The sequence below is a fragment of the Bufo gargarizans genome, chromosome 7, assembly GCF_014858855.1.
Source record: "Bufo gargarizans isolate SCDJY-AF-19 chromosome 7, ASM1485885v1, whole genome shotgun sequence".
Lineage (NCBI taxonomy): Eukaryota > Metazoa > Chordata > Amphibia > Anura > Bufonidae > Bufo > Bufo gargarizans.
This window is the reverse complement of record NC_058086.1, coordinates 64,855,215-64,882,921: the sequence shown is the minus strand read 5'-3', so window position 1 is coordinate 64,882,921 and position 27,707 is coordinate 64,855,215. Positions and strand designations below refer to the sequence as shown.

The 27,707-nt window shown below is 44.1% G+C and overlaps 1 protein-coding gene across 1 annotated transcript in view; it reads left to right on the top strand.

Moving 5' to 3' along the window:
- Positions 1 to 27,707, top strand: part of KIAA1614 (KIAA1614 ortholog) — a 49,055-nt gene that overhangs the window by 8,490 nt on the left and 12,858 nt on the right. The window contains exons 4-8 of the mRNA XM_044301832.1: positions 3,008 to 3,139; positions 10,212 to 10,741; positions 11,298 to 11,828; positions 12,071 to 12,125; positions 26,705 to 26,936. Coding sequence (XP_044157767.1) covers positions 3,008 to 3,139; positions 10,212 to 10,741; positions 11,298 to 11,828; positions 12,071 to 12,125; positions 26,705 to 26,936 — 1,480 coding nt within the window. The remainder of the gene's footprint in view (positions 1 to 3,007; positions 3,140 to 10,211; positions 10,742 to 11,297; positions 11,829 to 12,070; positions 12,126 to 26,704; positions 26,937 to 27,707) is intronic.

Here is a 27,707-nt window from a genome sequence, read left to right as displayed (position 1 = left end):
TTCCGCAGCCTGATGGCGGCGGCCGTCCCTCGTTGTTCAGTCCCCATCAGCCACTATTTTGCCCGGTGTGCCGTCTCCGCCTTACACCAGCATGTGTCCCGTAACATCACCCGTGCCCTGACCAACGCAGTTATTGGGACGGTCCACTTAACGACTGACACATGGACAAGTGCTTGTGGCCAGGGACGCTACATTTCCCTGACCGCACACTGGGTGAATGTTGTGGAGGCCGGGAGACAGTCGTACCCTGGGCATGGCACAGGTGCTACCGATGCCAAGGATTGCAGGCCCTACTTCCAAAGTATTTCCGCCACCACCTATATTAGTGGCTGCTACCCGCCCTTCTCCTCCTACACTTCCACCTCTGAATTATTATCTTGCAGCACCAGTCAGCCATCAGTCAGTAGCTGTAAGCAGTATAGCACTGCAGTGGGGAAGCGGCAACAGGCCGCGCTGAAACTTATTTTCTTAGGTGACAAACAACACACCGCCGCAGAGCTGTGGCAGGGGATAAGAGACCGGACTGAGCTGTGGCTCTCGCCACTCAACCTACAACCAGGCATGGTTGTGTCTGATAATGACTGTAACTTGGTGGCGGCTTTGGCGCTAGGCAAGCTCACACACATACCATGCCTAACCACGTTTTCAACTTAGTGGTTCAGCGGTTTCTCAAAACCTACCCCAATTTGCCTGAGCTACTGGTGAAGGTGCGCCGCGTGTGTGCCCATTTCCGAAAGTCATCTACAGCTGCTGGTGGTCTGGCAGCGATGCAGCAGCGCTTGCAATTACCAGCTCACCGACTGTTGTGCGACGTGAGCACGTGCTGGAACTCCATGTTCCACATGTTGGCCAGGCTTTGTGAGCAGCAGAGGGCAGTAGTGGAATACCAGCTGCAACATGGTCGTCGCCTTTCCAGTCAGTTTCCGCTCTTCACAAGCGACGAGTGGGCATGGCTGTCTGACCTCTGTGAGGTTTTACGCAACTTTGAGGAACACACAGCAGTTCCAACAGAGGCAGGGCAATACTCTCCAAGGCCCGGGACAGTTTCATGACACCCCACCAGCACCCTCACCCTGATGTGCGACCTACTGTCACAAGGAGGAAAAAGATTTGGAAGATGGTGAAGGAGTACATAGCAGACCATATCTGCGTCCTCAATGATCCCTCTGTGCCTTACAACTACTGGGTATCCAAGTTGGAGACATGGCATGAACTTGAGCTCTACGCCTTGGAGGTGCTGGCCTGCCCTGCCACCAGTGTTTTGTCAGAGCGGGTATTTAGTGCTGCTGGGGGCATAATAACTGATAAGTGCTTCCGCCTGTCAACTGAAAATGCTGATCGGTTGACTCTTATCAAAATGAACAAGGCCTGGATTGCCCCGGACTTCTCTACTCCACCAGAGGAAAGCGGCTAAACATAAAGGCACTTTAAATGTGGCTTTTGTGGTGTATTGAATACACTGTATTCCCATGCACCCCTTCCACCACAAAAAAGGGTATATGGTTCAATCTTCCTTTTCTCGTCCTCCTCCTCCATCATATCAACATGCTTATTAGGCTGCCCTCGATCCTAATGTTTTAGAGGGTCAGCTCAGCAGCGGGCTCTCACCCATAATTTTTTCCATGGTCAGATCAGCAGCAGGCCCTCACCCCTAATGTTTTCGATGGTCAGATCAGCAGCAGACCCTGACCCCTAATTTTTTACATGGTCAGCTCAGCAGCAGACCCCTTACCCATAATTTTTTATATGGTCAGCTCAGCAGCAGACCCTCACCCCTAATTTTTTACATGGTCAGCTCAGCAGCAGACCCTCACCCCTAATGTTTTAGATGGTCAGATCAGCAGCAGACCCTCACCCCTAATGTTTTAGCTGGTCAGATCAGCAGCAGACCCTCGCCCATAATGTTTTAGAGGTTCACCAGAAGGCCCTTGCTCCTAATGTTTTTGAGGGTCACCAGCAGGCCATCAATCATAATTTTTCAAGGGTGTGTATGATGCCCTCCTTTATGTGTAATAAAGGGTGTATTGGAGTGCCGGTTCCTTGTAATTTTTGCAGACCTTTCACTTAGTGCATAGGCTTTATGAGTGTAGGAGTCCCACTACCTAAACAATTGTACCACAATGTGAATGAGGCCCTCCTTATGTGATATATACAGGTTGTATCGGAGTGCCTCTTCCTTGTAATTTCTGGCAGCACTTTATATACAAGTAAATATACAGAAAATAATGTTTCCTAACCATTTTTTTCTCTAAAATCGGTTTTATCTTCGGTTTTGTGCGTATTATTGTCAGTCTGTAAAAGGTGCGTACTACTTGGACAACATCGTTCCCAGAAGCGACCTGGGAGTCCAAGATACATCCAGACATCCTCCCCATGCTGTTCCCGAACCATTTCAGTGATGTTTCCATCAATTTCTGACCTTTTACTATGAACCAGACACGTCTTCAGAGCAGGGGGTGCCTGGTTTAATGCTCGGGCTCTCCCATTGACTTCCATTGTGCTTGGGTGCATCCTGAGCACTTTGGTGCTCGATCAACACTACTTAGCACCTATGAAATGCTAGAATATTGTGGGGCATGTGGTTTAGCCCTGCAGAGTGATATTTGTATACAGGAGAATGCAGTCAGTATAAAGTGGTTATCACTTAGCACTTCTTCAGCCCATGGCATCTGGTAGGCATCTACTTATTGACTATGCTGTGGTTTCTCAGATCCCCTCACCCCCTCTGCATATTAATATGCTGCCAGAAGTGACCAACGTCTGTAATCTTTAATCCTAAACCATATGTCGCATATGAAGATCTTTATCTCTGAGTCATTTCCTAAAACGGGTATGTCCTACTTTCGCCTCTTGGTGCATTTTATTTTTGTAGTTCTAACTAAAATCCAATAGGGGGCACAGTCGGCGTCAGTCTGTGTTCTCACCCTGCATTTTTATACATTCTGACGTCGGCTGATGCACTTAGGGAAGTGGCGTCATTATAAAATCCTTTCTAATCCTTTCCCAGGGAGCTCAGCGTCCGTCACGAACAGGCCAAGCAGCTGCTACACAGAGCACGGATGAAAGCAAAGGGGGCCAGTCCCTTGCGAGCCTCCCACTGTGTACTACCGCATCCGCACTCGCAGCCATCACTTCGCCGGTAAGTAAGGGGGAAGGGGGGATTTAAAAACAGAGAAACAAAGACAACGAAATGTACTAAGGGATCGGACAAGATAGAGAACGGGATTTAAGAGATTAAGAGCTTGTAGAGAAAATCAAAAACCAAAGCACGTGCTAACAAAAGGGGAGAAGAGTCCGCGATAGTGTCCCCATCGTTCTTCATTATCTTCTCATGGTGTATTCTTGGTGTATGGCAGACATTGTCTATACTGTTCCTATAGGTTTTGATCACAGCGGTGAGCAGGCGGTCATAGTAGTGGCCATGGGGAAGGAGCTCACTATGACAGTGACATTTCTGTCTCTGCGTAATATCCATTGTTTTAATGTTCCATTACTCAGCCCATAAAACGGTTCATTAGAAGAGCAATGCTAATGAAATGTTTGTCGGTTGTACTCTGCACAGTAATTATTTCACATGGAGGTGTCACGGAGAGAAGTTCCACGCTTTATATAGTGAATGCCTCCCTGCCTTGCAATAATACACTCTCCATGAGCAGGAGCGGACTGGGAACTTAAAGTGGCCCTGGAAAAAAAACTAAGTGGCCACATGGTGGGCGAGGGGGAGCAACACAAGTAGACAAGGTCAGCAATAGCAAACCACAAAATATAATCACATCAGAGCCATATACTATAGTGTAGAACGATATATTACTGCAAAAGCTGCCCCTTTTGTGGTGGCCAAGTAGATGCCATTTTCTGTCTTTCTCTTCCTCCAGTTGTCTCTGATTAAGAAATGTAGAAGGGACCTTAGGTGGTGAGATGCAGGCCACAGCAGATGAATTTAGGAGGGCATGTGTGGTTGCTGGCAGAGAAGAGGGCTTGGGTGGCCCCCTGGGTTTCGGGCCACTGGGAATTTTCTCTGTAAGGTCGATGGCCAATGCATCCCTGTCCATGAGAATGTGCAGTTCAAGATCAGAGAATCGAGTCTCTTGTGTTAATCATTTCCTAACTTGAGCAGGAACAGCCACATACTTTAAATATCTAGGAGGTATCATCCAAAAGAAGCCTTCTTGTGCCAACTCCCATGTCCATTATTACTGCCCTTATTTTTATTAGCTTCTTGTTGGTTTAAGACAGAAGAAGTTCAGTTTGCCAGCCTAGTCCTGTGTCTAAATCCCCTGGCCAAAGTAGATTTTCTTGCTAGGGGCCCGTGCACCCAGGGCACACGTATCATCATTACCCCGGGTTATACTCTACTGGAAACTCAAAGTTTCATGTTCATGGGTTGTAGATTTTCCACCATGGGTCGTATCAAGGGTCCAAGAGGCCTTCTCAGCCCAGCCAGAATTTGGCGATACCGTAATGATCATTATTCCCATTGCTTCGGTCTTCTTATTCCATCACTAGACTGAATTGTAAATCCAAATTTAGTACATTTCCTGGTGACATAATCATTAGGGATACATTCCAGGCCGTTGTTATGGAGCAGGCATCAGGACTATCCTGCACTGCCATACGCCTACTGTACACTGAAAGTCTCTCTAGATATCCAGACAATAATTCCCCATGTTAATTTGCTTGCAGTTTTCCCAACTAATTTAAGCTGATTTCACATTGTGATTGAAGTCTGCAAAATATCTTTTTGAAGTCTCCAATGGATAGGAGTTGCCGTGGATTCAAACATCTGCCTCATATCATAAATTAAGTGTATCATATGAATTTAAAGGCCATTTGCATGCATTGTGATGTCTTCAAAATAAATTAATAGGCTTATCCTACAATGAAAAAATCATATCTGGAGTAATGCACACCATTATTTTAACTATATCAGTGCATTATCTGGAGGCCTTCTCTCTTCCCTTTCTATGGGTGGGCAGCAGCTCGTCCCTCACACACAGCCCCAGCGATTTCACTAATAAATAACACCACTGTCTAGAGAGAGATATAGCTATAGATTTCTATAACTTTACAAGTGGGGACGAACAAATGAAAGGTGTTGGAGCCACTTCACCTCCATTTCTATGAGATCACTGTAACAGCACAGAGAGGAAGAAGATATTGGGGAAGCTCCTGAGCATGTTGGTCAACCACTGAACGCAAGAGAAGGTTGCGGCGTGCCAGTCCGCAGGGTTAGAACACGTGAGGTTCACGGTGGGCCGAAGCATACAAACAGTTCATGTACTCACGGTTTAGCAGATGCCTCCCTGGGCCAGCAGTGCAGTGAAGAGGAGAACAGCACTGGATTCTCCGGGGCACGCTCTATTACAGGGGACACCGGCCAGGTGGTGATTGAGGTGCCCTTGATGGTGATTGGGTTTCTGAGTGCTTGTGCGGCTGGGCCCCTGATTTAAGTATTGTCGTAACGCCAGCACCTTGATGGTGCAAAATGTTGAGAGTGGTAGTGGTGTGAAGTTAGAAGAATGAAGCAGGTTTAAATCCAATGGTAAACTTTACTATAACCAGGTTCTTGATAACAGTTTACATCCAGTCATAAAGCAGTCTCTGATACACATGCAAGTTGGATGTGATGAATCCCAGTAACAGGCTGTGCTGGTAGTAATGTCTCAGGCTAGGGTAGTTAGTTATGTACTCACTGATATTCAGCTCTTTGCCTTGCTTCAGTCTCAGTTGAGGTAGTTCAAGTCCTTATCTTCTACACACAAGTGACACAACAGAACCCTTATCTGTCCTTAGAATAACGGTGAGGCTGCCAGAAGCTAATAAGTCCTTCACTTAGATACAAAGGCGTCTAGTGCCTAGAATAATGGCATTGTCCTTCCTTTGTCTTTATCCAACAATAAACTTGACCAGAACTCACTTGCTACTCCTGAAGAGTGAATAGTAGAATATAGACTTTCCTCCGCCTGTCTTTCCTGGCTTGTCACTGAGGTCCACGATGGCTCCTCTGGGCCATGGAGCCCAAAAGAGTGAGCTGAGAGGAGAGGGGACCTCTCCTTCCCCCTAGCTCCTCACTCCATCTCCTTCTTCTTCTCTCACTAACTCCCAACCCCCTAACTAGGCCTGAATCACACTATATATATCCTAGTGCTATCCCCATCTAGTGGTGGAATGTATGTAATGCACCTGACAGCCTGGTAACAGAGACTTGCATAGCAATACAATACAGCATGATATAACATGACACAATAAGCTTTTTGCAGTGCCCACGTAAGCAAGTGTGACGCTGCAAGGTGACCAGGAGAAAAAGGAGGGGGTGCTACCAGAGGGAAAAATGTAATGTACATAAACAGCTAACAATATTTTTATTCCATGTATATTGCAATAATGCTTCATTGCATAGTAACACTTTTTTGTGATAAACCCTTTAAATATGGGCTAAATATACAGCTTTTTATACAGGCAAAAAATACAACAGTGTGAAAAAAAATCTTAAAGGGTTTTTCAGGGTTTTTAATATTGATGACCTATCCTAAGGATAGGTAATCAATATCAGATCTGGCAGGGGTCCGACACACGGCAACCCCACCGATCAGCTAGTTGAAGAGAAGGCTGTGCTTGTGTGAGCGCAGCCTTCCCTTTTTTGTTTACCTGCTTGCTGTCGACATCACAGCAGTAAGCAGGTGTAAGTACAAGCCGCCCCATTCACTTCTATGGGACAGCTAGGTCCTATGCACCTATCCTGAGGATAGGTCATCAATATCTTGTAAAATCCTGTAAAACCCCTTTAAATAAAATCCCACATGCCTAATTCTTGTTCTCCCCAGATTTGCTGTCACTGGACATTTGAAAGGCTCCCATACACAGTAGATTATCAGAAGAATCTGCTCACATTAATCTAATGTGTATGGGCAACTTTAAAGGGGGTCTATCAGCAGTTTTAACCATGGTAAACTTGACAACATTATCAGGAGTAGTGTGAATATGAACTTTCATTCTGCCAGGTTCTGCTCCTGCAAGTGCCCTGGAGGTGAAACTTTACTGTGAAGCCCTCCCCTTTGTTCTGAGAGACAGCTGTAGAATCCAACCAGGAGACCACTAGAGTTGACACTCAGAGTAGAGGGGAGGGGTGTTAAGCTGCCCAATTCAGAGAGAACTTCATAGTGAAGTCATTTTCAGTGTGTTTGCAGGAGCAGAATAAACCAACGTAGTGCTGTTAGCAGTTCTGCATGGTCAAAACTACTGACAGACTCCCTTTAATCCTATAATATCTACATTTACTGTATGTAGCCTGAGCATATAAATGGATGGAAAAATTAGGACAGTTTTTTGCTTTTCAGATCACATATGTCTCATTATGAGAATGTCAGTGATGACTATAGTGCTTCTTCTGAAAACAGGATCTGACTTTTACTACAATATCCGTCTAGACAATTGTCCTAGCTTGCTGATTGCCATAGAGACCACTAACCATGATGATTGACTGCCTCGTGTTGATATGTCCAATCACATCTAGTCACTGTGAATTTACAGTCCAAAATACTGTAATAGCCTATTTTTAGGATAACTTCACAGTGGCTACATGTGATAGGACATATCCACATGGCAGTCAAGACTCACTTTTAAGTAGCAAAAAACCTTGCTTAAGGCCTCATGCACACGACCGTTGTTTCATTCCGTGTCCGTTGTTCCGTTTTTTCGTAATTTTCTGCGGACCCATTGATTTTCAATAGGTCCGTTGAAAACTCGGCTAATGCACCGTTTGTCATCCGCGGTTTCAGTCCGTCAAAAAAATATAACCTGTCCTATTTTTATCACGGAAAACGGTTTGCAGGACCCATTAAAGTCACTGGGTTCGTGAAAAAACGCGGAGGCACACAAGATTGTCATCCGCGTCCGCGTCAGTTTTTTTCCTATCATTTGCATGGCAAACTTGACTTAGACTTTTTTTTTACTTTCCTTCATGTCTGGTGATCCTCCTAAAATAAAGGAAGACACACGGAAACAAAAATGGAAACGGATCACGGAACAACGGAACCCCATTTTGCGGAACTGAACACAACAACGGTCGTGTGCATGAGGCCTAAAAGTGCTGGCGCCGTATTGTCCGCAGTCAGGGTGCTGCCAGTAGTGCCATACCTTTCTGACTGCTTTATTAACCCTTTCCCGTCCAGCGTTGTACTAGTACGGCGCTGGCCGGGTCTTTAAAGATGACGCCCGCTTCTGAGTGGAGTGGGTGCCATCGCCAAGGGTGGCCTGCTGTTTCTTATAGCAGACACCCGTGGCTAATGTCCGCAACCGGCAGTAATGCTGATCACAAACATTTAATCCCTCACGCTTCCGTTGATGCTTCGGCTCCCCCATGCGGCGATCTGAGGAGCCGGAGCTTGTTTGCAGCAGCCCCTGTCTTTGTGAATGACAGGAGGCTGCTGCATAGTATTTCCTATGGGGCCCTTGCCTGTAACAAGGCTTCTTAGGAATTTAGCAATTTTCTCATAGACTCCAATGCTAATGCATTGGAGTCTACGAGAATAGCAATCTAATGATTGCATGTTATAGTTCCCTAAAAATTCAAATCACCCCCCTTTTCCCAAAATAAAAATAAAAGAACAAATTTTTTTTTTTTTAAATACACATTATGGGTGTCGCGATGTGCCAAAGCGCCCATAGTATACAAATATATTCCCCATACGGCAAACAGCAAAACAGAAAAAAGCGTCAAAATTCGCCGTTTTTGGTCGCTTCATTTTCTACCAAAAAAATAAAAAGTGATTAAAATGTCACACACACCCCAAAATGGCATAAATGAAAAGTTCAGATTGCCCCGCAAAAAATTAGCCCCCACACAGCTCCGTACACATAATTACAAAAAAGTATGGCTGAAGAAAAAATAAATAGATTTTTTCCCCCACTTTTTTATTATTTTATCACTATCAAAACGCAAGAAAAACTACACATATAAGGTATCGCCAGATTCATACTGACCTGTAGAATAAAAGTAACTGGTCAGTTTTATCGCACATCGAGTGTAAATAAAAGAAAACGTAAAAACTGTGGTGGAATAGCTTTTTTTTTTTTTTTGCAATTTCACCCCATTTGTAATTTTTTTACCACTTGCCACTACATCATATGCAATATTAAATGGTGGCGTTGGAAAGTACAACTTGTCCTGCAAAAAACAAGCCCTCATATGGCTATGTAAACAGAGAAATAAAATAAAAAAGGTATGGCTCCGGGAAGGCAGGGAGCGCAAAACAAAGGGTTAATGATCCGGCAGCGGGCTCATACGGCGCTCTGCTGGATCAATGAGAGAGCTGTGCTCCTGCACACTTCTTTCTCTCTTACCAACACCGATCCATGTGAGTTAGGCCTCTTGCACACGGCCGTTGCCCCGCTGTGGCCGTATTGCGGCGATATACACGACGCACCGGCAGTGTACATTTCGCATCACGGATCCGGACCCATTCACTTGAACGGAAGCATGGAACTCGGGTTCCGTTCCATGCTTCCGTTCCGCCAAAAAAATAGAACTTGTTCTATGTTTTTGCGGAACGGATAGATCACGGACCCAATTCAAGTCAATGGGTCCGCAATCCGCATGCTGGCTGCCCCACAGTCGGTTCCCGTGCACGGGCCCGGCCAGCACACGGTCGTGTGCAAGAGGCTTTATGCAGACAGGAGAGGAGGCTGAAAGATCATTCAGCTCATGAACAGGTATGACAAACACTTTCCTCTCCAAGCTGAAGGTCCTCCGGCAGCAAGGAAAGTTCAGACTTATGTAGCTGAAGGACCTTTGATGATGTCATTATTGGGAGATGTTAGACCAGTAAGAAGAAGAGGGCTACACAGTCAGTATTGAATTGTACTATACACTGTAACTTGTGATTGTCATGTTATTACTCCTATCATGTGGCCACATACACCATTGCTGTTTGTTTCAATTGTCAAAAGATGATACACTAAGATTAACTAAAGCTGACTGTAAACTATTAACCCCCCCTACCCTAAAGTTAGTGACATTGACCCGTCCACTTCATTAAACTATAGGGAAATTTTAATCAGTAGAAAATATTAATTTTCTGATTTGTTGTTTAAACCTTGGGGGCGTCTTATGGTCAGGTTCATCTTATAGTCTGAAAAAAATGGTACTTAAATTTGTACATTACGAGCTTCATTTATGACATTATCTTCTTCTGTATATTTTCTTTATGTAGCGGTCTAAGTGCACCTGGTGTTGTGACAGACGGAGGATCTCAAAGTGACAGTTCAAGTAGTGACTACTACTCTTGGCACAAAGGTTCTCGAGGGAGTTCTCCATCCCATGTACGTTTTCAGGATGAATCTGAAAGAGACGTACAAGAGAGATATCGAGAACGTCAACATGTTCCACAGACTTCTCTAACAAACACTCCTCCACCAAAGAGACAGGCAAATGGATCTCCTTCCTGGACAGACCAATTGTCACCATCTGGTCATGGACAGTGTGGGACTTGTGGCTCCAATATCAAAGCATCAGGAGCCAGTCCAGCTGCTATTCATGGTACTAACCTACGAAATGTTCACTTAGGCTCAAAAATAACTCAGGATGGCTCCCTAAGCTCAACTTTGGGGGTCAAGCCCTCTCCTCACTGGATTCTACCTTCCCAACCATGGCGAGTACATACAGAGCTGATCCGAGAAACGCACATTGGCGGTGACTCGACCGCAGATTCCTCTGGAGAAGAAGAGGGAAGTAGGACTCTTGGTAACAAAAATCAAAGATGGGGAATTCCCAAGTTTTCACCTGAGCATGGGGCCACATTACGCCCAACACACTCATTCTCAGATGGTCAGACAAGAGCTGGGGGGTCATACTCTGAGCAAGCCATTAAGGTCAAAAATGGTACCTCTGTTTTTGCTCTGGAAAGCAGATTTAAAGATAAGGCAGCCATTTTAGAACCCAATTCTATACTCAAAATGTCAGAATTGAATCCACAGTTGAGTGCCCTGACTGGTGGGTCTCATGTTGATTCAGTAAGAACTGGTTTAACGCAAACGCCACAAGACATTGAAACTAAACTCACAAGAAAATCCAAGTGTGTAACGCTTGACACTGAGAAGGGAAACAACACATTACATGCAGAGATAGAAACTGGGAACATTGTATTAAATTTAGATTCTAGACAAGGAACAACTGAACAGACAAAGAGTAGAGACCATGTTGCTCCTATCGTTCCTTGCATGCCATACATGGTCTCTCAATCAGATTCCTGGAAAAATTCAAAGAAGTCTTTCTAACCGTGTGCCTATTCCTCCACCAGGAAAAGCACCCACTGTAGTGCTATCTAGAAATGGTAGACTTGCAGTCCGTACAGAGAGTGTCCACCAACAGCTATTACAAGGAGGAAATAAGGTACCAGTATTCCAGGACAAAAAGGGAATTCAATCAGACCTAGTGCCAAACTCTAAAGTGACCAATCCTGATGTTCCTGGAGATATGGACAATCGTCATTTGTCTACAGCTAGCATGAAAGTAATGGAACCTAAGTTCGGAGAGGCATTGCCAAGTTGCAAGAAACTATCAGAGGAGAAGAAGAGCAAGGAGGCCAAGGAGAATAAATCTTCTGGAAAGAAACATGTGAAACGGGAACCAAGAGAACATGATAGCTCTCATGCTGGTAATAGACATGTCCACTGTGAGAGATATAACTCAACAAAAGAAGAATCTGGGCTTAGTCCTAAAGTCAGTAGTCACTCAAGGGAAGAGAATGAAGGGATTTTTTGGAGGAAAGAAAAGTGCACTGAGAAATCTAAAACAAATGGACAACAAGCTGCAAACAATGAGCGAACCGGTAAGAGTCTGATATTCTTTATGGACTTGTTGAAAAGCACAGTGCCAATGTATGCATAATATAATCTGTAGAAATACAGAACCTAGGTATACAGAGGAAACCAAGGCCCAAAGGATATTATCTGATATAATATTATGTAAGGATTTACTATACATTCTAGAGAAGTATCACTATGGTTCTGGTTGATGGTAAACACCATTATGAATAATAACTTTGACGTATTGTTTTTGCTTCTTTCCAAGGTTCTGGTCCAGTAATTGCAACCAAAGACAGGTGCATGGAGTTGGCACATGAGAGGTGAGTTGAGGGGTCAAATTCACATGTCCTCCTGTGTGTAGTTTTTGGGGTATATCTGTTTCCAGAAAATGATAATTACACTTACCGGTAATTGGATTTTCCAGAACCCTTGACAGCACCATAGAGAAAGATGAATCCGCCTCCACAACTGGACAGGAAGCCCTAGAGCAATCAAAAAGGGAACACCCACTTCCTCCCTCAGTGTTGATTCCAGAGTAGATCAGTAGGAGCCGTACAAAATAGAATTCCTATTACCGCATTCTTTCTTTTTCTTTTTACTTGAAAGACAGAAACAATTTTCATCAACCATAAGCACCAGGGAGGGATTTAGAGGGGTGCTGCCATGGGTTCTGGAAAATCCAATTACCGATAAGTGTAATTATCATTTTTCCCTTCACACATGACAGCACCATAGAGAGATCGACTACCAGAGATAAACACCCCTCGGGAGGGAAGTGCTTGAAAAGTAATCTTAAGCTATGAAGACCCCAATGCTAACAAGAGGTCCAACAAAAAAACTGGGACCAATAAACAACCTAACCTAGGAATGTCAACATTATATCTTAAAATAAATAGAGATAATCCACGGCACTCCAATATTTCTTTTTCTTTTTCAAGTTTATTTTAGGTACAAAAACTTTTTTCCAAAATGTCAATATATGACTATTGGCGCCAAAATCATAATATACATTATTTATAATTCATAAGCCATAGTATGTCCCGACGTTTCGGTCCTCAAGACCTTTTTCAGGGGATCTGTGGAGAAGTTTAGATATATAATTTTTATATCATTGATCTATGTTTCCGGCGGTCATAGTGTATTATTGACACATATTATAAGAGAAAATACAAAGGAAGGGATCATATATAGAAATCTCAGATAATAAATTATAGTATAGGAAGAGTAAAAGGGTAGGTAAAGTAAGAGGGATGTGAGACTGGTTAAACAGATACCGTTTATAATATGAAGGAGGCATAGTAATCTAGATAAGCTATTTCTATAATTTCATCAATAAATCATAAGTTTCAACCAAGAATTAACCTAATCAGGCTAGACTGGAGTAATAAGAGAAATATAGAGATAAAGAGTAGTCAATATAAATCAATATAAATCTATATGGGGATGAAGAGTAGTCAGGATAAAACAATATAAAATCAATCAGCAGAGTAAGATAACTGTGTATAATGAGTATTTGATGCATGAGCTTACCATGGCTGGGTTATAATCGGCATAATGCAGGCGCTATGTTGGCGTCTGCATGTCCGCAATTTAAGCCGTAAGACCGGAAGTATTAGGAGCGCTTGACCTATGAGCGCTATGTCTCTGCCTGCGTTCGGTGGGTCACATGATCGCCGGAGACGTCATGTGAGCCGTGCGATCGCAGCACCCAGTATGCGCATGCGCATTTAGAATCAAAGACACTGCAGTGTCTATCCTTTGAATAAGGAAAACTTTATTAGGATCGGTCTGAGTTTGATTATATAAGATGAAAAGGGGGTTGTATCTATAATATTTGGGGTTGTATGAAACCCTACATATGAATTATACTACTGATAGATAGAAGACTTAGATAATAAGAAAATACTGTATAAAGTACAATATAATAAGTAGTAGCCACATGTTTATACATATGTTTATACATATACAAGTGTATTTATATAAGCATATATGCATACACACATATGCACCTGTATATGCACATGTATGCACACATATGGAAAAATTGACAATCCTATGTATTTACATAATGTTGAGATATGAAACAATTTACGAAAACGCGGAACATTGAATGGTTATAGACATACAGATAATTATATATACGCATATGTGTATGTATATATATGTGTACATATATCCATACACATAAGTACATGAATATCCTCTGTTCTTATACTGTGTTCTAATCAATGATGAGAGGGAAAGGAAGGGAAGGAAGGGAAGGGAAGAGAAGGGAGGGGAGGGGAAAGGGAAGAAGGGAAAAGGGGGGAAGGAAGGGGAAGGGGAGGCAGCGGGGGGTTGGGTGGGGTAAAGTTATCTCACCAACTCGTGTATTGACTATAATAATCCGACTAGGGAGCCTGAAATAGAGGAAAAAGTATATGCAAATCAATATCATTGAATTAACATTTTGACACCATATCAATCCAAGATACTGAAAAATAAAGATAAATATTTAGAGATCACAATAAAAGTCACATTCGCGGTTAAGGCCTCTAGGGGTTAAGGTGTCCAGTCGATGTATCCAAAAACTTTCTCTTTGTTTCAATATTTTAATTTTGTTACCGCCTCTCCGTGGGGTATTCACTTGTTCCAGGACTTGGTAACGAAGGGACGAGATCTGGTGGTTATGTTCCTTAAAATGTGCTGGGATTGGTAGCAACAATTGTTCAGTCCTAATGGTGGATTTATGTTTAGAAATGCGATTCCTTACTTGTTGTGTGGTTTCGCCTACATAGCAGTCCACACGGGCATTTAATAAGGTATACGACAAATGTCGAGTCACAAGTGTAATATCCTTTGATTGGGAACCTCTTGCCAGTATGTGGATGTGTGATGAAGGAACCCTTGATCACACTCGAACATTGAGCACAATGTAGGCACGGGAAGGTGCCATATTTGGGATTCTGTAGAAATCGTTGTTTGGGTATTTTGTTAATAGGTCCAATGTCTGCACGGATGAGGTGGTCCCTAATGTTTTTTGATCTTTTATAACATGTAAGAGGGGGAGACTGAAATTCTGGAATCTCTGGGTATGCTTGTGACAGTATAGACCATTGTTTCCTGATGGTTTGTTGAATTTTTGGAGCGAGAGGATGATATGTGAGGATACATGGCATACGGGGTGTGGGAATGATAGTATGTGAAGTAGTTTTCTTGGGTATTGTTGGTTGATTGGTAATCAGTCGGTCAGGGTAGCCTCTTTGTATGAATTTTGATTTCATATCTAATTGTCTCTGCTGTAGTGTTGATGGATCTGACACTATCCTTTCAAGTCTTGTTAGTTGGGATTTAGGAAGTGACGCTTTAGTTGCTCTTGAGTGGTTGCTGGTATAATGTAATAAGCTGTTCCTATCTGTAGGTTTATTGTAAAGATCAAATTGAATATGTCCTGATGGGTTTTTGAGTACTACGGTATCTAAAAAGCTGATTCTTTCTGTATTAGTGATAATTGTAAAGCCAAGTTCTGGATAAACATTATTAAGATAGTGATGGAATTGTAGAGCGCTGGGTGTAGGGCCTCTCCACAAACAGAAAATGTCGTCGATAAAACGGAGCCATATTTTAGCATGTTGTTGGAAGAGGTGATGGGTGTAAACAAACTGTTCCTCGAAGTGGATCATAAAAGCGTTTGCATAGGGCGGAGCTACATTAGCCCCCATTGCGGTACCCCGTTTTTGAACATAGTACTGATCACCAAAGAGGAAGAAGTTTTCTTTTAGTACTAACGTAAGGAGAGATAAGCAGAATTCCTGTTGTAAAGAGGTTAGAGTAGAAGAAGTGGAAAGTAAATGAGCTGTGGCTTGAATACCTTTATCATGTTCAATTGACGTATATAAACTATTAACATCCATGGTTAACAGGATAGTATCTGATTCTGGTTGTATTTGTTTGATTTTGGAAATGAAATCGTTGGTATCTAATAAAAATGATCGTGACGTCTTAATCAGGGGGGTGAGTATCCGGTCTAAATAGATGGAAAGAGGAGATAGGATAGATTCTGTGGAGGCCACAATTGGTCTTCCAGGGGGGTTCTCGAGATTTTTGTGTATCTTGGGCAGAATATAGAAGACTGGGGTTATTGGATGTTGTTTAGTTAGGTAAGTTACAGTTTTGGTATCAATTATACCTAGTTCATGATAGTGCAATAAGGTGGATTGAATTTTTTTAGCTAACATTAATGTTGGGTTGGATGGTAAAGGCACATAGGTGGTAAGATCACTCAATTGTTTTTCTACTTCGTTAATATACATAGATTTGTTCATGACCACAATTGCACCCCCTTTGTCAGCGGGTTTGATGATAATGTCCTGATTAGTTTGTAATTCTGTAATAGCCCTTTGCTCCTCTATGGGAAGATTATTAGTGTGTCTAAATTTGCCGGTCTGTTGAGCTTTAATGATCTGTTGTATAGATTGGTATGTAAAGGAGATGTAAGTTTCTGCTGGATGATAGGTTCTAGGAGGCATGAATGTACTTTTTGATCTCAGATCTAAATTCTTAAGTAATAGAGGGTCTGATGTATTGATTTGCGGTGTAATGGAAGAGGAATCTGTCTGATTAAAATGGGTCTTCAATCTTATATTGCGAAAGAATCGCTGTAATTCTAATTCTAAATGGAATGTGTTCAGAGGAGTGGTAGGACAGAAAGTTAATCCTTTCTGTAGGACAGCGATATGTGCTGGAGATAAGTTCAAGGAGGAGATATTGATTACTAAGTTCTCAACTTTACCTGGGACCGGGTCTGGATTCTGCTGTCGGTGTCTGTGCCTTTTGCCCCTCCTCGTTCGTTTCTGTTGTAGCGTTGTCGTATCCGTCCTCGTCCTAAAAAAGGTTGGGGATTATATTGATTGTAGGGTCGGTCACTTTCGGATCCAGAGGAACTTGCGGAGAAGTGTTGTTGACGGTTATCTCGTGGTGGGCGAAAATTGGGATCCCTCCACCTGTAAACTCGGTTGGAACGGTAGTCTTCCGCGTCTCTGATAAATTTTGTTCTTTTCCTGTTCTCTGTCTGTTTCTGGAATTCGGTGATCTGTTTGGTTGTTTTCTCCTTTAGACTTGTCCACTCCTCTGATGGCAATACTGATGAAAGTTGATTCTCTGTGGATTCAATCTGTTTCGTTAGTTCGCCAATTGTTTGATGAGCCTTGTCTATAGTCAAAAGCATTAGATCAAACGAGCACTTGTTTAATATGCTTTCAAAACGATTACAAAAATCGGGGTCGTCACGAAAAAGTGTAGGACGCAAGTGGGACCGTAGTCCCCTTGGTATGCGGCCACTTTTGTGATATTCGGTAAGTGTACTGCAGTGTAACTGCAGTGAAATCAGTCTCCGTTGGTCACGTGTATAATCTCGGGTTTTCCATTCCTGTGACGGAATTTGTAAAAAATCATTTCCCAGTTGTACCTGGGCGATGATATTGTTGGTGGCTTCCAGGTCATATGAAAAAGTATTCTGAGACATATAGTCTGGGTGCTGGATCCGTAGGGAGAACTTCAAATTAAGAGAGATTGCGGAGTCCGCACACCTTTAAGGGTGAAGGGTGCTCGTGGAGGACGTCAGTCGTCAAATAAATAGAGATAATCCACGGCACTCCAATATTTATTTTTCTTTTTCAAGTTTATTTTAGGTACAAAAACTTTTTTCCAAAATGTCAATATATGACTATTGGCGCCAAAATCATAATATACATTATTTATAATTCATAAGCCATAGTATGTCCCGACGTTTCGGTCCTCAAGACCTTTTTCAGGGGATCTGTGGAGAAGTTTAGATATATAATTTTTATATCATTGATCTATGTTTCCGGCGGTCATAGTGTATTATTGACACATATTATAAGAGAAAATACAAAGGAAGGGATCATATATAGAAATCTCAGATAATAAATTATAGTATAGGAAGAGTAAAAGGGTAGGTAAAGTAAGAGGGATGTGAGACTGGTTAAACAGATACCGTTTATAATATGAAGGAGGCATAGTAATCTAGATAAGCTATTTCTATAATTTCATCAATAAATCATAAGTTTCAACCAAGAATTAACCTAATCAGGCTAGACTGGAGTAATAAGAGAAATATAGAGATAAAGAGTAGTCAATATAAATCAATATAAATCTATATGGGGATGAAGAGTAGTCAGGATAAAACAATATAAAATCAATCAGCAGAGTAAGATAACTGTGTATAATGAGTATTTGATGCATGAGCTTACCATGGCTGGGTTATAATCGGCATAATGCAGGCGCTATGTTGGCGTCTGCATGTCCGCAATTTAAGCCGTAAGACTGGAAGTATTAGGAGCGCTTGACCTATGAGCGCTATGTCTCTGCCTGCGTTCGGTGGGTCACATGATCGCCGGAGACGTCATGTGAGCCGTGCGATCGCAGCACCCAGTATGCGCATGCGCATTTAGAATCAAAGACACTGCAGTGTCTATCCTTTGAATAAGGAAAACTTTATTAGGATCGGTCTGCTGTTTGATTATATAAGATGAAAAGGGGGTTGTATCTATAATATTTGGGGTTGTATGAAACCCTACATATGAATTATACTACTGATAGATACTACATTATATCTTAAACCCAGGATAATCTATTAAAATAAATCTTATATGGGTTTCTCATCAAGTGTTAACATAAATCATAACAGATTTAAGAACACATCTTAGAGAAGTACTTATCTTGACACAGAACGATCAAGCTGAAGCTGATTGCTTAACATCGATTCCTTTGGTGCAGATTAGATTCCGCGACAGATGTTTCTTCCTCAGGAAAGGCCCTTCCAAGGCACGCCATCTGCACTGTTGAATCTTCAGGGAGCGCGTAGCGGGGAACTCACCCGGCACGCTTCCCACCCAGCAGTGGCGTAGCGTGGGTTGCCAGCGCCTGGGGCAAGCCAAGTATTGCGCCCCCCCCCCCCCCCAACCTGTGAACACGCCCCTTTTTACAAATAATACAGTACCTGTCACCTACAGTCCTATGAAACGCCACAGATAACAAAGTGATAACTGAGTACAGATAATGTAGCAGATGTCACCTGTAGTCCTATGTAATACCACAGATAACACAGTGGTAACTCTGTGAGTACAGATAATGTAGTAGATGGGTGTAAGGCCCCAGAATTCAGAACACGTACAGTGTGACCTGAAGTCGGGGGGCCAGGCTTCGGCAGTGTGGGCCAAATCCTATAGCCACCCCCCCCCTAAACAGATATGTGGATGGGCATTACATATAATGGTACACACTATACAGTAGAATACCGCACCATACCTGTTACCTCCAGTGACATCTCCTGTCATGTAGACCTTCCTCAACGTCTTGATTCGGACATAAGACCGCCATGATACCTTCTTTCAGCCGCGACTCTGCAGAGTTTCACAGAAAAATGGTTAATTTCTCACTTTACTATCATCCTCAGATAACAGACCACCCCTCCACCCGTAGTTCCCAGAAGTATAATGCCCTCTGTGTAATTATAATATATACTGGCCCCTCTGTGTTATTATTATTCTTAAAGGGAACCTGTCCCCAGGATTTTGTGCATAGAGCTGGGGACATGGGCTGCTAGATGGCCACTAGCACATCCGCAATACCCAGTCCCCATAGCTCTGTGTGCTTTTATTGTGTTAAAAAACAGTTTTGATCCTTATGCAAATGACCTGATATGAGTCCTGTATCCGGAGATGAGTCAAGCGGAAAGGAGCCCAGCACCGCCCCGCGTCCTCCGAATCTCCTCCTTGCTGGCTGACGTCACAGAGCTGGAGCGCCGAAATCGTGTGATGCGCGAGCTAGCGCATGCGCAGTGTCGGCATCATGTTCATTCCCTGTACTGGCATCAGCACAGGGAACGAACTACGCATGCGCTAGCTCGCGCATCGCGAGATTTCGGCGCTCCAGCTCTGTGACGTCAGCCAGCAAGGAGGAGATTCGGAGGACGCGGGGCGGTGCTGGGCTCCTTTCCGCTTGACTCATCTCCGGATACAGGACTCATATCCGGTCATTTGCATAAGGATCAAAACTGTTTTTTAACACAATAAAAGCGCAGAGAGCTATGGGGACTGGGTATTGCGGATGTGCTAGTGGCCATCTAGCAGCCCATGTCCGCAGCTCTATGCGCAAAATCCTGGTGACAGGTTCCCTTTAATATTATAATGGCCCCCTCTGTATTAGGCTCCATTCACACGTCCGCAATATGTGTCTGCATCCATTCCGCAATTGTGTGGAATGGGTGCGGGCCCATGCATTCTCTATGGGGACGGAATGGATGCGGAAAGCACACAGTGTGCTCTTCGCATCCGCATTTCCGGAGCGGCCTGCCGAACTTCCGGTCCGTGGCTCTGGAAAAAATAGAACATGTGCTAGTCTTGTCCGCAGCTGTGGACAAAAATAGGCTGTTCTATGGGGGTGCCGGCCGGGTGTATTGCGGATCCGCAAAACACTACGGACGTGTGAATGGACCCGAATAGTAATAATTATGGCGCTCTTCAGCCCCTCCAGCATACAGTCCCATGTAAAATACATCACTCCTTGCCTTCAGCCCCTCCAACATACAGTCCCATGTAAATAATATCACCCTTCCTCTCTTCGCTGCCTGCCTAGAGCTCCTTCAGCATACAGTCCCATGTAAAATACATCACGCCCCGCCTTCAGCCCCTCCAAAATACAGTCCCATGTAAAATACAAACCTTCCCCGGCCTTCAGCCCTTCCAGCATACAGTCCCTATGTAAAATAATATCACCTCTCCTGCCTTCAGCCCCTCCAGCATACAGTCCCATGTAAAATACATCACTCTCTCTGCCTTTAGCCTCTCCAGCATACAGTCCCATGTAAATAATATCACTTCACCCCCCTCTCTTTAGACCCCTCTAACAGTCTCCAGTGTACAATGATTATTCCTCCTCCCTTCAGCCCCTGCAAAAAGCCCCCCAACTGCCCCAAGTCCATATAACAGACTCCGACTGACTCAGTCTCTTCTGCCGCGGCGCCGCCTCCTGCTCCTGCCTCCTGGCAATCTTCTGCTGGCTCTGGCTCCCGCGCTCCGCACTGTGTTTCCCGCCTGGAAAGTGGGCGGAGCCGGAGGGAGCCAGGCCAGCGGCCAGCCTAATGATTGCCACTAGCACTAGGAGAAGGAGGCGGCGAGGAGAAGGAGGCGGCGCCAGCCGCCAATCATGATGTATGTTAATTAGTCTAGCTAGTGAACTGTTCAGTTAACCAGTAGTGCGCCCGCCCGCCGCGACCGCACAAATGAATCATCTGCATCAGGGCCGGGCGGGCGCACGCACTAAACAGCTGAGCTCTCTGCCTCAGACTCTGGCCGGCCGTTGCGCCGCATGCCACAACCTGAAAAAAAACTTACAATATAAAATCTTTCAGCCGGCGCCGGAGCGCCCCCCTGCACTTTGGCGCCCGGGGCAACGGCCCCCCGTGGCCCCCCCCACGCTACGCCCCTGCCACCCAGTGAACCAGAAGAACTTTACCAAAATCTCCAAATTTTCTTGCAATCTGGCATCCATGATGGAACCCTACTGTGGCATCAATCCCTTATCTGGAGGAGCTCATGGATCTGCTGCAAGAGGTCCAAAGAGCCCCCTGGACCCTCAGACCTCCTAGGGTCCCCACCGCCGGAAACTACCGCACAAAGGACCCCAGCAGACAACCACCGACCCTCCAGGGACTACCTGGGAAGATCTAGATCGGCGACAAGTATTTATAGGGTTTTGCTGTTGAGCCATACCCGCTGTATAACCTAAGTTTTAAAAGGTGTTCCTTGATTCACAGCCCTAGAGGCTGCATGCTCCAGGCTCCTCTGTCCGGAGGACAGGAAGCCACACTGAGGGAGAAAGTGGGTGTTCCCTTTTTGATTGCTCTGGGGCATCCTGTCTAGTTGTGAAGGCGGATCCATCTCTCTCTATGGTGCTGTCATGGGTGAAGGGAAAAACTTGGCTAATCCAAATAGCCACCATTAGTGGTCACCACAAGTATCACTGTATGGGAATGGCCACACCTGCCACTGATTCAGCAGCGAAAATTTGCATTTTCCGCTAGCTGAATCCACATAGAGTTTTTTTTCAGTAGCTGACTTAAAACATGCTTAAAGGGCTTCTGTCACTCCACTAAACTCATTATTTTTTTTTTGGTCTCCCTAAAATCCTTATGCTGCGATTTCTCAATATATATAGCTATTACTCTGTTTGGTTCAGTAGTTCTATCAAAAAACTGACTTTTATATTATGCAAATACCTCTCTAGCAGCAGGTAGGGCGGCTACCTGCTGCTAGCAGCCGCATCCTCCATTCATAATGACGCCCCCTCCTCATGTTGATTGACAGGGCCAGCGGACGCGCTCGTCCTCTGACTGGCCCTGTCTGCGTTTTTAATCTCGCGCCGGTCTTCAGTTGGCGCAGGCGCACTGAGTGGAGGACGCTCGCTCGGCCGCTCCATCCTCAGTGTGCCTGCGCCGATGACGTCACATGTACACCCGGGCGCACTGAGGATGGCGGCCGATCGAGGTCCTCCACTCAGTGCGCCTGCGCCAACTGAAGACCGGCGCGAGATTTAAAACGCAGACAGGGCCAGTCAGAGGACGAGCGCGTCCGCGCTGGCCCTGTCAATCAACATGAGGAGGGGCCGTCATTATAAATGGAGGATGAGGCTGCTAGCAGCAGGTAGCCGCCCTACCTGCTGCTAGAGAGGTAATTTTGCATAATATAAAAGTCAGTTTTTTGATAGAACTACTGAACCAAACAGAGTAATAGCTATATATATTGAGAAATCGCAGCATAAGGATTTTAGGGAGACCAAAAAAAAATATATGAGTTTAGTGGAGTGACAGAAGCCCTTTAATAAGTGACATTACTTTTCAGATACAGATTTCATCGTACATTCTATAGAAGTCAATGTGGAAGCAGAAAAGCTAAACTAAAACTAAACTAACAACTATTTTTAAACGCTTGTAAAAAGTCTTCTAAAACCAACACCAAATTACAAAACCACCTCCAAAAATAACCTGTTCTCATTGTTCTGCTGTGGGTTTTGCTGTGTGAACATAGCCTAAGCAGAAGTTCTGCCGCTGATTTGCTGCAGATTTTACCCTAGGCATTGTAAATCTGCAATAGAAAGCTTCAGCATAAATTGGCATGCTGCAGATTTAAAGGGGTTTTTAGGAGGAAAATATTGATGACCCATCCTCAGGATAGGTCATGAATATCTGATCGGGGGAGCCCAACAAATCAGCTGTATGAAGAGGCTGCGGCACTCTGCTGAATGAGGTGGACTTTTCACAGCTTATCCAGAAGAGCATCATAGATTAAATAGCAGCTGCTGCTTGGTATTGCAGCCCAGGCCCATTCACTTGAATAGGACTAAGGCCATCTGACCGATGTACGTGAGTTCACTAGCCTAGGGAGCGGCAGCAGTGTTCACTGAAATGTGGCGGCCTGTACAAACCGCTGATTAGCGGGGGTGGGTTGTCAGACCCTACTGATCGGATATTGATGACCTATTCTGAGGACAGGCCATTAATATTTTAAAACCTTTTAAAATCCAGAGTAGAGGTCAATTTACACTAAGAATTTTTCTGCAGTGTGGATGAGATTTCTTAAATTCTGATTCACTGTAAAACACTGTGTATCTGCCTCACGCATATCCCTGGTGGCAAATCCGCAGCGTTTACGTGTTGATGTCCCCGAAGAGTTCAAATGATCTAGTGATTCCATGTCCTACTCCTGGATTACTGCACTAGCTAGACAGATTAATCTGGGAAAACGAAGTTGACAATCCATGTTGAAGCTGTAATGGCAGCCATATTGCTTTTAGCAAGCTTCGAAGAAACAAATGCAAGTAACTAAAAATAATGTGCAGTAAAAATGTCCTGTCCTGGTGGCTGCTGTGCAGGTTATTTAGTGCTGCGCTCATACTCCTTAAAGGGGCTTCATAGGATGATCCTCCCTTTAACTGACCACCAATACGACCTTTGTACTGACGTAAACAAAGGGGTTTTACGCTAGACCGCTGGCTTTAATCAATGATTATATGTACCCAAAATGGTGCATTAAAAACTATAACTTGTCTTGTAAAAAAAAAGCAGTCATACCGGTATATTGATGGAAAAAACAAAAAGTTATAGCTCTTGGAAAGTGATGATAAAAAAATGTGCACGTCACTAAGGGGTTAAAGGGTATCTGTCCGCAGCTTTGTACTTATGAAACTGGCTGATCTGTTGCAGAGAGGGCACAGCCTCTAACAGGGGGTTCAGACCTGAGCGTTCTGAAACGAGCGCTCTGTATGCGCGATTGTACGGGCGTTTACAATCGCGCATACAGAGACAGGCGTGCACACATTGTCGCGCGTTCCCGAATATCTATGTGCGGGAACGCGCGACAAACGCCCAAAAAAAAGCTCAAGCACTTGTTTGAGCGTCGGGCGTTTTACAGCGCGATCGTACGCGCTGTAAACCGCCCAGGTGAGAACCATTCCCATAGGGAATCATTGGTTCTTGCCTGTTGTGCGTTTTACAGCGCGTAGGAACGCGCTGTAAAACGCTCAGGTCTGAACCCAGGGTTAGAGTAACGGCAACTCCCTAGTTTCTCCTACAGGCTCACTTGCATATATTAACCCCTTAGTGACCAGCCTGTTTTGGGCCTTACTGACCAAGCATTTTTCTTCCTTTTGTCACCGTCGCCTTCCAAGAGCTATAACTTTTTTTATTTTTCCGTATGAGGGCTTGTTTTTTGTGGGACAAGTTGCAGTTTTTAATGGTGCCATTTTAGGGTACACATAATTTTCTGATGAACTTTTATTAACTCTTTCTGGGAGGGAGATGGGAAAAAAATACAATAATGCCAATGAGTTGCGGCGTTCCTTTTTTGGCTTAAATAACATAATATCTTTATTCTCTGGGTTAGTATCATTACAGTGATACCAAATATATATAGTTTTTTACGTTATGTTTTTACTACTTTTGTCCTTTTTGCATTGCCGCATCCCAAGACCCATAACTTTTTTCTTTTTCTTTCTATGGAGTTGTGTGACGACTTGACTTTTGCGGGGTGACTTGTAGTTTTCATTGGTATAATTTTGGGGGAAATAACACCTTTGATTGCTTGTTATTAAGTTTTTTTTGGTGGTGCTAATAATAAATTAGCAATTCTGGAATTTTTTGTTGTTTTTTTTACAGCGTTCATCGTAGGGGATAATTTACATGATATTTGTGTAGTGGTAGTATATTATTGATATTTGCTGTAATAACAAATGTGGGGTAGATTTTAATTTTTCTATTTTTTTCATTTAAGAGCGTATTTTCAATGGAAACAAGAGTATTTTTTAATATGATTTTATTTATTTTTTACTTTTTTAACCATGTAAGAGTCCCACAAGGTGACTATAACAGGCAATCTTTTAATTGCTTCTAAAATACGATGCACTATTCCTATAGGGCAGGTATGGCCAACCTGCGGCTCTCCAGCTGTTGTAAAACTACAACTCCCACCATGCCCTGCTGTAGGCTGATAGCTGTAGACTGTCTGGGCATGATGGGAGTTGTAGTTTTGCAACAGCTGGAGAGCCTCAGGTTGGCCATCCCTGCTATAGGGCATTGCATTTAAATGTCAGTGCTATACTGCATGCTGGAGAACACACAAGGCAGGTTTGGGCCTACACCAGGTCCCAGCCTGCCTATACACACATCAGCACCTTGCAATTGCATTTGCGGGGTGCCTATGGGAGACAGAGGAAGTCCGCTCCCTCTGTCACCACTTAAATGTGCGGCGGGTGCCATTGACTGCAGCATGTAAGTTGTTAATTGGGCTGGTGAAATTAGTTATATTGCGATATATCACAATATAATTGTGTCACTTACTTTGATCCAGCAGTTTCTTCAAAAAACGAAGTTTTATCATATGTAAATTCGGTCTCTAACAGCAAGTAGGGCGGCTACTTGCTGCTAGCTGCTGCAGAAATCCGCCCTCTCGTCGTGTTGATTGACAGGGCCAGCCGGGATCTCCTCCTCCGGCCAGCCCTGTCGGCATTTCAAAAATCGCGCGCCTCTGTTCATTCGGCGCAGGCGCTCTGAGATGAGGAGGCTCGTCTCCTCAGCACTCCCTCAGTGCGCCTGCGCCGATGACGTCTTCTATTTCGGTGATGTCATCGGCGCAGGCGCACTGAGGGAGTTCTGAGGAGACGAGCCTCCTCATCTCAGAGCGCCTGCGCCGAATCCACAGAGGCGCGCGATTTTTGAAATGCCGACAGGGCTGGCCGGAGGAGGAGATCCCGGCTGGCCCTGTCAATCAACACGACGAGAGGGCGGATTTCTGCAGCAGCTAGCAGCAAGTAGCCGCCCTACTTGCTGTTAGAGACCGAATTTACATATGATAAAACTTCGTTTTTTGAAGAAACTGCTGGATCAAAGTAAGTGACACAATTATATTGTGATATATCGCAATATAACTAATTTCACCAGCCCAAAAAAAAAAAATCACTTTAGTGGGGTGACAGAAGCCCTTTAAACAGCCTGGATTGGCACTCCTGCTGGTCCGGGCCATTAGAGCAGGAGCATGGCTCTCATATGAGAGCTGAGCCCTCACTGCCCGCTGCATGGGGGAACTATGCAGTGCTTAGACCTAGCCTAGCCTAAGGCCCCTTAGTGATCGCCATATAAAGGCGTATTGGTGGTCACTAAGGGGTTAAAACATCATTTTGCTCAGCGATGCAGACACATATGAACATGGGACCAACACGGATGCCTTCAGCTGCCAAGTGTAACAGGTCAGCCAGTGTCATAGGTACAAATCTGCTGACAGATGCTCTTTAAGGAGTCATCCATAGATGATCATGGTGAATGACCCTCTTGTCATCGTCTTCACAGCAAAGTTCAGTCTGAGGTTAAGAAAGGAGACATCCGCAGTGGAATGAGAAAAATTTTCTCCAGCATTGGCCTAACTTCAAGACCCAAGTTGGAGCGGTTTCAGTCTTCTAGCTTGGAACAGATAACTCCTCCAGAGCTTCTAAAGGGACACACATCAGCAAATGGAGAGAATGAGTCATCTGAAAAGCTGGGTATGATAAAGAAGAGTCCATCATTGCAATCTCTGAAGCTGGTGAGTAGAGCAGCATCCTGGCTGAATAAACATGAATCACAGCTTGTTCTGCATGCACTGCGGCTGAGAAGTGCCTCTTGTGACACCTCCTCGGTGCCTTATCTGCCTTCAACACCGGCCTTATCTCTGCATATATCCTATATACAAAAAGCGGAGACACTTGTTCTGCACTGGTAATGATGGGCTAATCATCCGATCTGACCCAGTGCGTTAACCCATTCCTGGCCGGGTAGTTTACAATGACTATAAGGAGGTGCATGAGATCTGTCCAGTTGTGGTTATGCAATTGCCAGGCATACATGCAACCTAAGGGAAACATCTGGGGTTTACACGCCCTGTATAATCTCCATATATACTGTTAATATCATAAGATTATTCTGCCCTAGAATTGCCGTAAAATTTATTCTGTAAACCTAAATCCTAATAAAGCCGGTTGACCAATATGGCCACCATTACAGATCCTAGAAGGTTGTCAACCAGCCATGCTAGATTTCTAAAGGGCTTATCTGCCCATACTTCTAGTCATCCTGTATTACTACATGACTATATAGATTTACCATTCTGAAGTCTGGCTGACAATACATTGCTGCTGTAATGGCAATCACATGGACTTCTTCAGAACCAAATCCTACAAGAGATCACCCTGACGACCCTGTCTACTAAAGCCCCTAATGATCAGCTGCAGGCGACTACTCAACCAAATGAGAGCCGCCGTGATACACAGTCATGGCAAGTCCTAAAGAGCGTCAGCCACTCTTCGCAGAGACTAGG